General features: G+C 40.5%; 1 protein-coding gene across 5 annotated transcripts in view; it reads left to right on the forward strand.

The window, feature by feature from the left end:
* COL12A1 (collagen type XII alpha 1 chain) overlaps window positions 1-12,308 on the forward strand; it is a 140,296-nt gene that overhangs the window by 36,776 nt on the left and 91,212 nt on the right. For 4 of the 5 annotated variants that reach the window (XM_067011302.1, XM_059035889.2, XM_059035890.2 and 1 more), the window contains exons 6-12: window positions 1,233-1,496; window positions 1,672-1,836; window positions 2,476-2,649; window positions 4,440-4,730; window positions 5,151-5,753; window positions 6,919-7,191; window positions 10,427-10,699. The exons of the other annotated variant lie outside the window; for it this stretch is intronic. In XM_067011302.1, the coding sequence (XP_066867403.1) occupies window positions 1,233-1,496; window positions 1,672-1,836; window positions 2,476-2,649; window positions 4,440-4,730; window positions 5,151-5,753; window positions 6,919-7,191; window positions 10,427-10,699 (2,043 nt within the window). The remainder of the gene's footprint in view (window positions 1-1,232; window positions 1,497-1,671; window positions 1,837-2,475; window positions 2,650-4,439; window positions 4,731-5,150; window positions 5,754-6,918; window positions 7,192-10,426; window positions 10,700-12,308) is intronic. 5 annotated transcript variants of the gene reach the window in all.

Consider the following 12,308-nt stretch of genomic DNA (forward strand, 5'->3'; position numbering starts at 1 on the left):
AAAAAGATTGTGAGCATGAAGTTCCCTTTATCCTGAATTTTTCCCGCCAGATCACTGTTTATAATTCTTTTTGATGTCTAATCATCTGAAGTGAAGTTTATAGTATGCAGTTACAATGCAAATATTTTCCCTGAATCGTCAATATTTATTCTAAATCAAAGCATTATTCTAAATATTGACTTTCAGGAGGCTTAAACTGGCCCATTAAATAGTATGCAAAAATTGTTTAGGCATGCAACTTGTATTGGCTTGCAAATTTCCCCGGACCTTTCCTCCTCTTCCTAGCCAAATACTTCTCTTATTATCTACCAACTGACTGCAGGCACAAAAATATCTTCAGAAAAGTCACTCAGCTTTGCCTTATGAATACAGATTTTCATAAAAACCAACCTGTTCCCCCCTCCCCACCTGACCACAGAGAGAGGGAAAAATATGTTCGGGTGTAAAGGCCAATTGTTGCATTTTTAGTGACTTAAGGGTACTACATATATTGCTACTTTTGAATGAAAATATTTTCCCCCCATTTTGCTTAGTACAAGAAGGTTTTCGTTGTCAAATTTAAATACATTGATAATTAGGACAAGATATTATGGCTATTTTGCATCATATTTATGCTTGTTGGTATTTCTGTTAAGACTCCACTAACTAAAAGTCTAGAGGTAGACTAAGCAGCTGCAGACTTTAGACAATTGTATTGTAAAATGCAGGAGAACGTTCAAAAAGATTTGCTCTTTTCTTCAACCCTGCCGCATTTGCTCAAATGGTACAGCAATTGTTTTGTATTTATTGATCTCGGAATACCAAGAACGAAAACACTTTGCTTACATTTCTTTTGTATGTCTCCTAGATATTTTATATAGTTTTTACTTGGAGAAAAGAGTGAGGATATAGTTATAAAAATAGACAAATCAATAGCAACAATACTTGGGTCACAGGCTCTTGGAAAATAGGTCATATATGTATCTAGTCTTGCACAGTGTCTTATACGACAGCTTAAAGACATACAGCTGCAGAAATGCATGTTCACGAAGGTACTGAAAATGCTTCTGTGTGTGCCAGTAAAGTTGTACATTCTTTTGTGCCTGTCAGTTGTGGGTAAAGAACAACGTGAAAAGTTCTAATGAACAAAGTGATTTTAGGAGGCAACCTTTTTGCCATGTGAGTTTGTATTCCTTAAATGCTAGATAGATTTATTAGTGTGTCATTTAAAAAATATATCACATGTATTTCAGAATGCTCTGTCAGTGCCTGGACTGATTTAGTGTTCCTTGTGGATGGCTCGTGGAGTGTGGGAAGAAATAATTTCAAGTACATTTTAGACTTCATTGCTGCTCTTGTGTCTGCCTTTGGCGTTGGGGAAGAGAAGACAAGGGTTGGAGTTGTTCAGTACAGCTCTGACACCAGGACGGAATTTAACTTAAATCAGTACTATGAACAGGATGAGCTGCTTGCTGCAATTAAAAAAATCCCATACAAAGGTGGCAACACAATGACAGGTATGTTTTTACAAGTGGTGGTGGTGTTTTAAGATAAATGAAATGTCTATTTGGGAAAGAAGTGATGCATTGCACAAATGATCACATGTTAAGTAATCTTGAAATGAATCCCATAGCTTTTGATCTCGGTAAAATTGTGTCACGTGGAACTGAACATATTTCTTTTTCATTTCAGGGGAAGCCATTGATTACTTAATTAAAAATACTTTCACGGAATCTGCTGGAGCAAGAGTTGGCTTTCCCAAAGTGGCAATTATTATTACAGATGGCAAATCCCAGGACGAAGTGGAAATTCCAGCAAGAGAGCTTCGAAGTATTGGGGTTGAAGTTTTCTCTTTGGGTAGGTCAAGTTGGGTCAAGTATTTTCATCTTAGAACTACTTTAATACTTAATGGCCAGGAAGATGAAGGCTTGATTCCTCAAGGAAGGATTCTTTCTCAAGGAAGGAAAGCAGTTTTTACTGCATTTGGTAGTGTAGTGTTAATCCAAATCATTTTTGAGTAAAAGTTCTGCTTATCTATTTCTCTCCCGTAGCTCCTTTAGCGTATGCATTAAGTAAGGCGGTATTAACATTCTCCGTCAACACGCTGCTTTTCAAAGAATGCTGGGCCAATGATTCTAATAAAGATCCTCCTTGTAATATCGTTAAGTGTTTTTTATGTTTCCTCTCTTATGTAACACTTGAAGAATTCAGAGGGTTCCAGCTCATTCAGGACTCTGGAAGAAAAAAGTATTATCTTTACAGATGGCAGGGACAAATGATGGCCTGGCTGGCATGAGAGTCCACTCTGTTTTACCAACCAGTCTTTTGCCTCTTTGGCCATGTTACGTGAAATGGGAAAATGCTTTTGTCATTTCAACAGTTGCACATTCATTAGGACGCCAAACAATGCCAGTTTATGACTGAATAGGACTTGGAAATGTCTGTACTTCCCACATTTCCCTTCCCATATCCTTGTCCTTTTTTTTTTTTTTTAAGGCATTAAAGCTGCAGATGCAAAAGAACTCAAACAGATCGCCTCCACACCTTCACTAAATCACGTTTTCAACGTGGCCAACTTCGATGCAATTGTGGATATTCAGAATGAGATCATCTCCCAGGTGTGCTCAGGTGTGGATGACCAGCTTGAGGAATTGGTCAGTGGAGAAGAAGGTGAGTGAACTGTTGGGTGTTCCCACGTGTCCCCCTTTTCCATTACTTGAGAGCCGTTACGGCTCCACAGGCAGGGGGACATTTAGTTCAGCATTCTGCTTCTATTAAATGGCAGAGGAAAAGAGTTTCCATCACCCTACCCTGCATAGTGTTTTCAGGGCACTGAAGAATATTTCAGACGTCAGTCAGTTTGATCCTCCCACGTTTGGAAAATGCTTCCATTTTATCAGTCATTGCTTCTAAATACATGGGAGAGAGAAAAGGCATTTCATAAGCATCCTTTGGAGTCTTAAAAAGTCACAGTTTCCATAACTGTTCGCCTCTTAGCCTAAGACTTCACAACTGATTAAAGAGAAGTTCTAAATAGCTACATCTTCAATCACATAAACTCTTGAATCTACAAACCCCACGGGTTTTGGCAATGTTCATTGGGTCTGATTTGTTTCAGAACGCCTTCTTATTATTTCATGGGCTCTGAATCTCTTTCTTTGTTTTACTGCCTAATGTCTGATTTTCTGCTCTGCTTTATGACAAAATCCACCCCCGCCCAGCTTTCCCCCGGTCAACCGCTCTTTACTCAGTCTTTTAAAACATTCAAGTTTTTCGCCTTCGCTAGGGTGTGTGTGCGAGGTTGGGCCAAAGTTTGGCTCTGCCCGCGTTGGAACTCTGCCCGGAAGCGGGCTGTGGGCTGCGTCGCAGGCGTTCGCAGTCTTTTTTGGGGGCCTCCTCTCTGTTGCTGGCGATCGCCTGAGACTTCTGCTCCCGAGCGCTGCCTCCGCGTCACTCCAAAGCTTCGCCTAACCTTCCGGTTGGCGCGTCCATTGCTTCCCCCCCACTGCTTCTCACTTCTTTAGGCATCATTTTTATGGACGACGTTTGATTGCCGTTTTGAGCAGACAATGAGTAACCTTGTACATATTTTACCATCCACTGTTGCAGCCTGACTTATAAAAACGTAGAACTATATCTTCTGGGAAACGGATTCCACTGGCAAATCTAAAACTTTGAAGATTTGGTCTGAAATAGCTTAAAATACTTCGTCATCTGCTAAGTGTTGGATTGGCTGAAAAGTTCGTTCGGAACGTCTTAACGGAAAAGCCCGAATGCACTTTTGGGCCAGCCCAATACACGACTATGTTCTACACTGAGTAAGGATAGACCATCTTTAGATTATCAGTATTTGCTCGTCAATATGCATGTTGTAAACCATTGTTTCACCCGCTGTTTGGGGGCATTATGAACGTAGCTGCACCTTTTTTCTTATCTTAAGTGGAAATACAATTGCTTAAGATGATAAGAACCCGTCATTTAAGAACTGCTGAATTCTTTATCTTTCTTGGCATATCATGAAGTATCTTAAATATGACATTATTATGCTTATATTACTATTAAAAGAGCAAAACTTTCTAAAGCATTGAGGAAGTCATTGATTTAACAAATATTCATCAAGTGCCTCCTTTGTTACCTGAATAAAGGCAATGAGTGTAGTACCAAAACCAGAATGGAAAATCTTGGTCCCAGAGAATGAATTAGGCATCAGATGTCCTATTATTAATTTCTCCAAGGACCTCCTTTTCCCTAAACTTCTCATCTCCCTGATTAAAATTCAGGCACTGAGTCTCTTTCAGTTTGATGGGTACAGGTGGAAACGGGGGACCGGGATTGGGGAACCTTTCCCGATGCATTCATGATGAATTCAAATAAGGAAAATTGAGGTACAAGCCTGAAGACCTCATTAACAGGGCTGCATCTCACTGTTTTAAATCATTCTTCTGGTCGTTATTTTGTAGTTGTCGAACCGCCTTCCAATTTGATTGCCACAGAAGTCTCATCAAAATACGTTAAGCTAAGCTGGACTCCATCTCCTAGCGCAGTGACTGGCTATAAGGTTCTCCTTACACCCATGACCACAGGAAGCCGACAGCATGCTCTGAGTGTGGGTCCTCAGACGACCACGCTCAGTGTTCGTGACCTCTCAGCAGACACAGAATACCAGATCAGCGTTTCTGCCATGAAGGGACTGACATCCAGTGAACCGGTTTCAATAATGGAGAAGACTCAGCCAATGAAAATTCAAGTGGGTGAGTTAACGGGTGTATCACTGAGTTTGGAATACCTGAAGGTCCATTTGAGAGTATGCCTTCCTGGTTCAGGTTTACTTTTAAGCAAAATGTCTGCAATAGTTTTCTTTTAAAGAAGGCTGCTTACTAAGAAAACCGGATACCGTAGGCTTTCCGTATCCGGGGTTCCGTATCCACAGATTCAACCATTGTGTGTGGTCTGACGTTGGTTGAATCTGCAGATGCGGAATCCGCGGATCTGGAGGGCTTAGTTCCCTGTGCCATCTTATAGGATGGACTTGAGCATCCCTGGAGTTTGGTGTGGGGAAGGAGGTCCTGGAGCCAATCCCCCGAGGATGCAGAGGGACAGCTGTGTCTATCTATATTTTATTGATTAATTTGTATTTGTTGAACTTTAATGGGCTTTCTTTCTTTTTACAGAATGCTCACGTGGTGTGGATATAAAAGCCGATATTGTGTTTTTGGTTGATGGTTCCTATAGCATTGGGATTGCAAACTTTGTTAAAGTTAGAGCCTTTTTGGAAGTTCTCGTAAAAAGTTTTGAGATTTCACCAAATCGGGTGCAGATAAGTCTTGTCCAGTACAGCCGGGACCCTCATACTGAGTTCACATTGAAAAAATTCACCAAGGTTGAAGACATAATTGAAGCAATAAACACCTTCCCCTACAGAGGAGGATCTACCAACACTGGGAAAGCAATGACTTATGTTAGAGAGAAAATATTTGTGCCGAGCAAGGGTTCAAGAAGCAACGTCCCAAAGGTCATGATCCTTATCACGGATGGAAAATCTTCCGATGCTTTCCGAGACCCAGCTATAAAACTAAGGAATTCAGATGTTGAAATCTTTGCAGTTGGTGTGAAGGATGCTGTTCGCTCAGAATTAGAAGCCATCGCCTCTCCTCCTGCTGAGACCCATGTGTTCACAGTGGAAGATTTTGATGCTTTTCAGAGGATATCTTTTGAACTCACGCAGTCTATCTGTCTTAGAATTGAGCAAGAATTGGCGGCCATAAAGAAAAAAGGTCAGTAGACTTTGTAAAGTAAAAGTTCTCTCTTCGTGAACAAAGCATTTTTGGTTCTAAACTTGTGGGTAATATGCTTTGTCAGTTCTTTTTATCTATAGGAAAAAGTAACTTTCCTATGTTATTGAAAACTACTGAACTTAGCTCATTTAGCTCTGAGATATGACTTTCTCCTGGGTATGGGTCAGGTATCTATTGGTGAAAAAGCTGTTTATCCTAAGAGTCATGAGCTGTTTTTGATCTTAGATCCTCAGTCAGGGCCGGGAACCAGCTTTATCAAACCCATTTGTCACATCCGATTCAATAACCACGAATTGAGTGTCTACCATGTGTTAGATGCTGAGCTAGTTGCTTTGAGTCAAAGGTGACTGGAACATAGTCCTGGATCTTTGAATCCTCCTTATGCATTCTCTTTCCTGGACCATTTTTGGGCATCCTTCCTCACATCTGGAATTCCCTATCCTTTTTTCTTCATTTGTCCAAATTCTGTCTTTCAACATTCGATCTCTTCCATCTCTTTCATAAAACTTTTAAACTGTTCTAGGGCTATAACACTTATCACTTATAGTAATTTGGCATTCAAATATACTACTTTCTTTTGTTAATAACTTTATACTCTCTTGTCCCTCCAATTTGATTGTATGTCCCCTAAGGATAGTGAGTGTGCCTTAAACATTGTGCCTTCCTATGATTTAGTTTAATAAATATTCTTTTGTTAGGAAAGAAATTTTAAATTATTACTTTGAAACATCTGTCTACCACCAAAGGTTAATATCTGATTGCTTGGGATGAATGGGAACATTTTGATGGTTCATTTTAGGTCTGTTACTGTTTTAAGTATTCCAGTTGTGGGCAGGACCATTCCATTAGTGCTTTGTCTTAAGAAGCTCAAAACTCTAATTCAGTTTTAACTGGTTATTTAAACACGTCACTTAGTATTATGAATGGTCAAGACAAATGACCGGGACCTCTTTGCGGGGCTGTTAGTGAGAGGCTTTCTCTCAGTGGTCTTGTGTGCAACGTTTACTCAAGTGCGTTGGTCTCCATGACCACTCTCCCAAATGAATGTAAGCCGTTTGAAAAAGTGTGTAGTCATTAGGTCCATTTTTGCTTTATAGATTTAAAAATTTTAACTATGTCCTTTTTTTTTTTCCCCCCCTAACAGCTTATGTGCCGCCAAAGGATCTTAGTTTTTCTGAGTTGACTTCCTACAGTTTGAAAACCAGTTGGTCGCCTGCTGGAGGAAATGTTTTTTCATACCACATCACCTACAAGGAGGCTACTGGGGGTGGTGAGGTGACAGTGGTGGAGCCAGCCTCGAGCACCAGTGTCATTCTCAGCAACCTGAAGCCAGAGACCCTGTACCTGGTCAACGTGACTGCGGAATACGAGGACGGCTTCAGTACACCCTTAGCTGGAGAGGAGACCACCGCGGAAGGTTGTGAGAGGGTTCTCCACTGGTTCCCCCAAACTAACAGTTTATTGTAGAACAAAGTTACCATTTGAAATAACCATCTGCTTTACGGTCCAGCACTGTGAATGCCCTCGTAAGATTCAGTACCTTTAAAACACAGCTACTCATAAATCTTTATTTATTTATTTATTATTTATTTATTTTTGCTGTGTTGGGTCTTCGTTTCTGGGCGAGGGCTCTCTCCAGTTGCGGCGAGCGGGGGCCACTCTTCATCGCGGTGCGCGGGCCTCTCACTGTCGCGGCCTCTCTTGTTGCGGAGCGCGGGCTCCAGACGCGCAGGCTCAGTAGTTGTGGCGCACGGGCCTAGTTGCTCCACGGCATGTGGGATCTTCCCGGACCAGGGCTTGAACCCGTGTCCCCTGCACTGGCAGGCAGATTCTCAACCACTGCGCCACCAGGGAAGCCCTCATAAATCTTTTTAAAAAGAGAAAAACTCTTAAGTAAAAGACCCTAGATTTATTGTGATGAATCTGAGGTTGAGACATAGAGAACTGTTAATAATTATGGAACTAACTCTGGAAATACTGCTTATCTAGCATTTTCTGTCCCATGTACCAACAGTGTCGTGTTCAGATACTTCTGAAACTACCAAACTTCTGATGGCAAATCTATATTACCAAAACTTTCTTCTTTTTAAAAATTGTGGTAAAATATACATGTATATACATAAAACAGAAACTTGACCGTTTTAACCGTTTCAAGTGTACATTTCAGTGGCAGTTAATACGTTCAGTGGTTGTGCTAACATCACCACATTCATCTCCAGAACTTTTTCATCTTGCAAAACTGAAACTGTCTACCTGTTGAACAATAACTCTCCATTCCTGCTACCCTCTGTCCCCCCGACCATGGCAACAAACATTCTGCTTTCTGTTTCTATGAATTTGATGACTCTAGGTTTCCATATGAGTGGAATCATACAGTATTTGTCCTTTGGTGACTGGCTTATTTCACTTAGCCTAGTGTCCTCAGGGTTCATCAGTGTTTGTAGCATGTGTCAGAATGTACTTTCTTCTGTGGCTGAATGATATTCCGTTGTATGTATATACCAACATCGGTGGACGCTTGGGTTGCTTCCACCCTGCAGTTACTGTGGATAATGCTGCGAAGAACGTGGGTGTACAAAGTTTACCAGATATTTTAAGCAATGTTTGTTTAGATGTGTCCACCTTACTGGATAGATTTGAATACCTTGTGATACATTTCTCCCCATTTGACATTTAAAGGATTCCAATGAGCCTGGTTAGAACGCCAGCACCAGACAATTACTCTTGATGTATACAGTGAATATTACAAGAGATATCAGTCATTTTCCTCCATTTTTATTCGGTACACAAGAGGCTGAAACAGCAGCGAGAGGAATTTTAGTTACAAAGAAGTACTGGCTGACAGGGAGGGCATATGTTGGTCGACTTGCTGAGAAAAGCTAGAGAGTCTTTTCTGCGAAAAAATTTTCAAATAAGATTGATTTTTCTTCTGTGCATGGTTTAGGTATACTTCTGCCCGAAGGCTAGTAGATAAACGAAACGGCCTAAGATGTCTTCTTGTCTTACGATTTTTGTGATAGTATAACCTAGCAGTCCACACTTAGATATTTATGACTTTCTGATGATTTCTCTGTAATGCCCATACTGCGCCTTCATGAGCCCGGCCCTCTTTCTTCAGCACTTTGGGATGGGGGTGGAACTATGCCTCAAGAAGAAATTGAAGTCTAAAGGGTTTTTGAATAGAGCCAACTATATTCGTTTACACTCTAGTTTTTGGTCATTGGGCTACTACAATAGAATTTGGTAATACCTTTCCAATTCTGCCGTCTGTACTGAAATCTGAGATTTAGTTTTTCTTTTGTCAATAAGGAAGTGTCTGACTCAATACCTTTATTAGATTAGCAATTATTGAGCTTCTGCCATGTGTCAGGTACTATGATACTTGTCTCCATGGATTGTCTCATTTAACTGCCTCAGTAACCCTACAAATAGTCACATTTTTACTTTTGGGTAATCTGAGACTCAAAATTACACATTAATTAAATCTCAGAGCCAGTATTCAAATCCATCCGTTTTGTTTTGACTAATTTAGTCCTTTTCCTTGCCATATTAAATGAATCATGGATGTAAGTCTGCCACCTGCCATTTCTTTCTTTTCTTGAGATATACAACTCCTTTTTCCCTGGAGTGGTCTGTTGATGTGTTGGACGTTTGGATAAACTTCTATTTGTATGTGAGGTGCGTGCAGATATATTGCACTGTGGTTTTACCCCGGTAGATTTAGTTCATCTTTCCTGACTGTGTTGTCCATATGAACAATTTGCTTCTTAAACAAAAAGGTCATTAAACCACAAAATCAAATGATATTCTCATGTGGGCTTAACAAAAATTTCATTTAAGACTGAGTGTGTGGATGTTACTTACATTGCAGTTTAACCTCGGGATTTAGATTCAACTAGCATTCATTAGGTACCTACAGTGTATTTGGTCTAACACATGTGTGGTCTAATTATTCTCAAGGCAAATGACTGTGCAGATAAAAAAATGAGTTGTGGGGCTTCCCTGGTGGTGCAGTGGTTGGGAATCCGCCTGCTGATGCAGGGGACACGGGTTCGTGCCCCGGTCCGGGAGGATCCCACGTGCCGCGGAGCGGCTGGGCCCGTGAGCCGTGGCCGCTGAGCCTGCGCGTCCGGAGCTTGTGCTCCGCAACGGGAGAGGCCACAACAGTGAGAGGCCCGCCTAGCACAAAAAAAAAAAAAAGAGTTGTGGGACTGATTGGATAAGAGAGTTTGTTCAAGTGGGTAAATGTGGTAGACCTTGGTGTTAGGTATTATTTTCCTACTTTTCTGAGAAAATCTAGTAAGTGAAAGCCTTGTTACTTATGTTTGAAGAAACAGATTGTTTTTACTTTTGAATTTTATGTCGACATTAATTTATAATTTAATAGAGTATTTATGATATTAAAAGTTTACTGTTATATACCTCTTTATTTGATTAAAAAGTTGACAGAACTTCTTTTCTTTCTGGGTATTGTGGAGTGTTTGCTCTTTCAGAATCTAGTTAATATCTGGCTAAATGCATGCAAGAACCAGGATGTTTGTCAAAAAACTGCTCATGGATTTGCTGAGAGAAATGCTATAATTTAGTGATCAAAAACTAGTGTTTTATTTTTCACATAAAATCAGTCAACTTAATTATTTTTTAAATTTCAGTAAAAGGAGCACCTCGAAACCTAAAGGTGACGGATGAGACTACAGATAGCTTTAAAATTACCTGGACTCAGGCTCCGGGGAGAGTCTTAAGGTATCGAATTATCTATAGACCAGTTGCTGGTGGAGAAAGCAAAGAGGTTACCAGCCCAGCCAATCAGAGGAGGAGGACGCTGGAGAACCTGACTCCAGACACAAAATATGAAGTATCTGTAATTCCTGAATATTTCTCAGGATCTGGCTCTCCGTTGACTGGAAATGCAGCCACTGAAGAAGGTAGAGGAACTATGCTCATCATTTGGTAACAACCGAAATCTTAGACTGTAGGAGCAGCTTTGGACAACTATCCAGATGCTATGAGCCATGAGGCACTTTGTCTCAATTATCTCAGTATCTTCAATGGTAGTCCTATTAGACTTGACTTACTCAAATATTTGACTTACTCATGACAGCATTTGTTGGTGTCAAAAGAACCTGAATGCTATGAGATGGTCCAAATCTTCTTTTAAAATAATATTATTAAATATTCTAATATAAACTGAAGGATGACTAGGGACTAAAAATCAAACTGTTATGTACCATTGAGACAGATTACATATCGTTTCTTCAGGAAGATTTCAGAATATTAACATGTTTTTATTTAAATGGAATGGTTAGGCTCCTAGGATAGATTCTGATATTAGTTGCAAATTATTAATATTTCATGTGTGGTTTCATTGAGGCAAATTAAGACACTCTTCATTTTATTCCTTATCTTTAAAGTTTTTTAAAAATAATAATAGCTACATATTAGCAATAATGAAGTGATTAAGCAACTATTTGTATCAGGTTCTGTGCAAAGAGCTTTTCATATATTATCTCATTTAACCCCTCCATAGAATCTATGAAGTTGTTACTTTTTTTTTTTTTTTTTTTTTTTTTTTTTTTCCGGTATGCGGGCCTCTCACTGTTGTGGCCTCTCCCGTTGCGGAGCACAGGCTCCGGACGCACAGGCTCAGCGGCCATGGCTCACGGGCTTAGTTGCTCCGCGGCATGTGGGATCTTCCCGGACCAGGGCACGAACCCGTGTCTCCTGCATTGGCAGGCGGATTCTCAACCACTGCGCCACCAGGGAAGCCCTGAAGTTGTTACTTTTTAATCCCACTTTTACAAAAACAAATTGAGGCTAAGGGAACAAAATAATAGCTCGGAGTCATGTTGCTCACAAGCTTTGAATCTGAGTTTGGGGACTTTCTTGCCCTTGTGCGCGGAGACACTTTCTCTCTCCGCCTGCTCTCTTCCTCCTCTCTTCCCTCCGGGAAGTCACTTCTCTTTCACTCTTTGCAGTTGGGCACCAGAAAAAGACCCAATGACGCGTCATCTCTCTATTTTCTGCAGCTAAAGTGGCTGGCGATGTGTGCCTGGTGGGGAGAGTCATAGACTTGGGTGCCTTGAGACCCTTCAGAGACCTCACGGGGCCACTCTACCAGGAAAGGCATGAAAGGCCAAACATAGTTGCAAAGAGATGGGCAGCCCTTGAGTTTTAGCCAAGACTCGACCTCGCTTGGGCTGTTTCCTCTCATATATTTTTTCTAGGGACGGCATTATTTTTATCATTTATCATTTTTTTTATCACATTGGTGTATTTCATGGCCATCACACTTAGACGTTCATTGCATTATGCTAACAAACCCTTTTTATTGATAATTTCTTAGCAGAGTTAAAATCTCCATTGTGATGCTGATCAGCAGCTATACGTTTTATAGTGCTTTGTTCCACTTTTAGAGAAAACATTGACTTTTTTACATGAAAGATTCTAACATGAAAGACTTTAGCATGTGTAAATACAGAAGAGGAATTAGATGGCTTTTGCTTTGTTTCTACTGACACTTAGGGACCAATTTAG

This window comes from Kogia breviceps, chromosome 13 (assembly GCF_026419965.1).
Source record: "Kogia breviceps isolate mKogBre1 chromosome 13, mKogBre1 haplotype 1, whole genome shotgun sequence".
In the NCBI taxonomy this organism is placed as follows: domain Eukaryota; kingdom Metazoa; phylum Chordata; class Mammalia; order Artiodactyla; family Physeteridae; genus Kogia; species Kogia breviceps.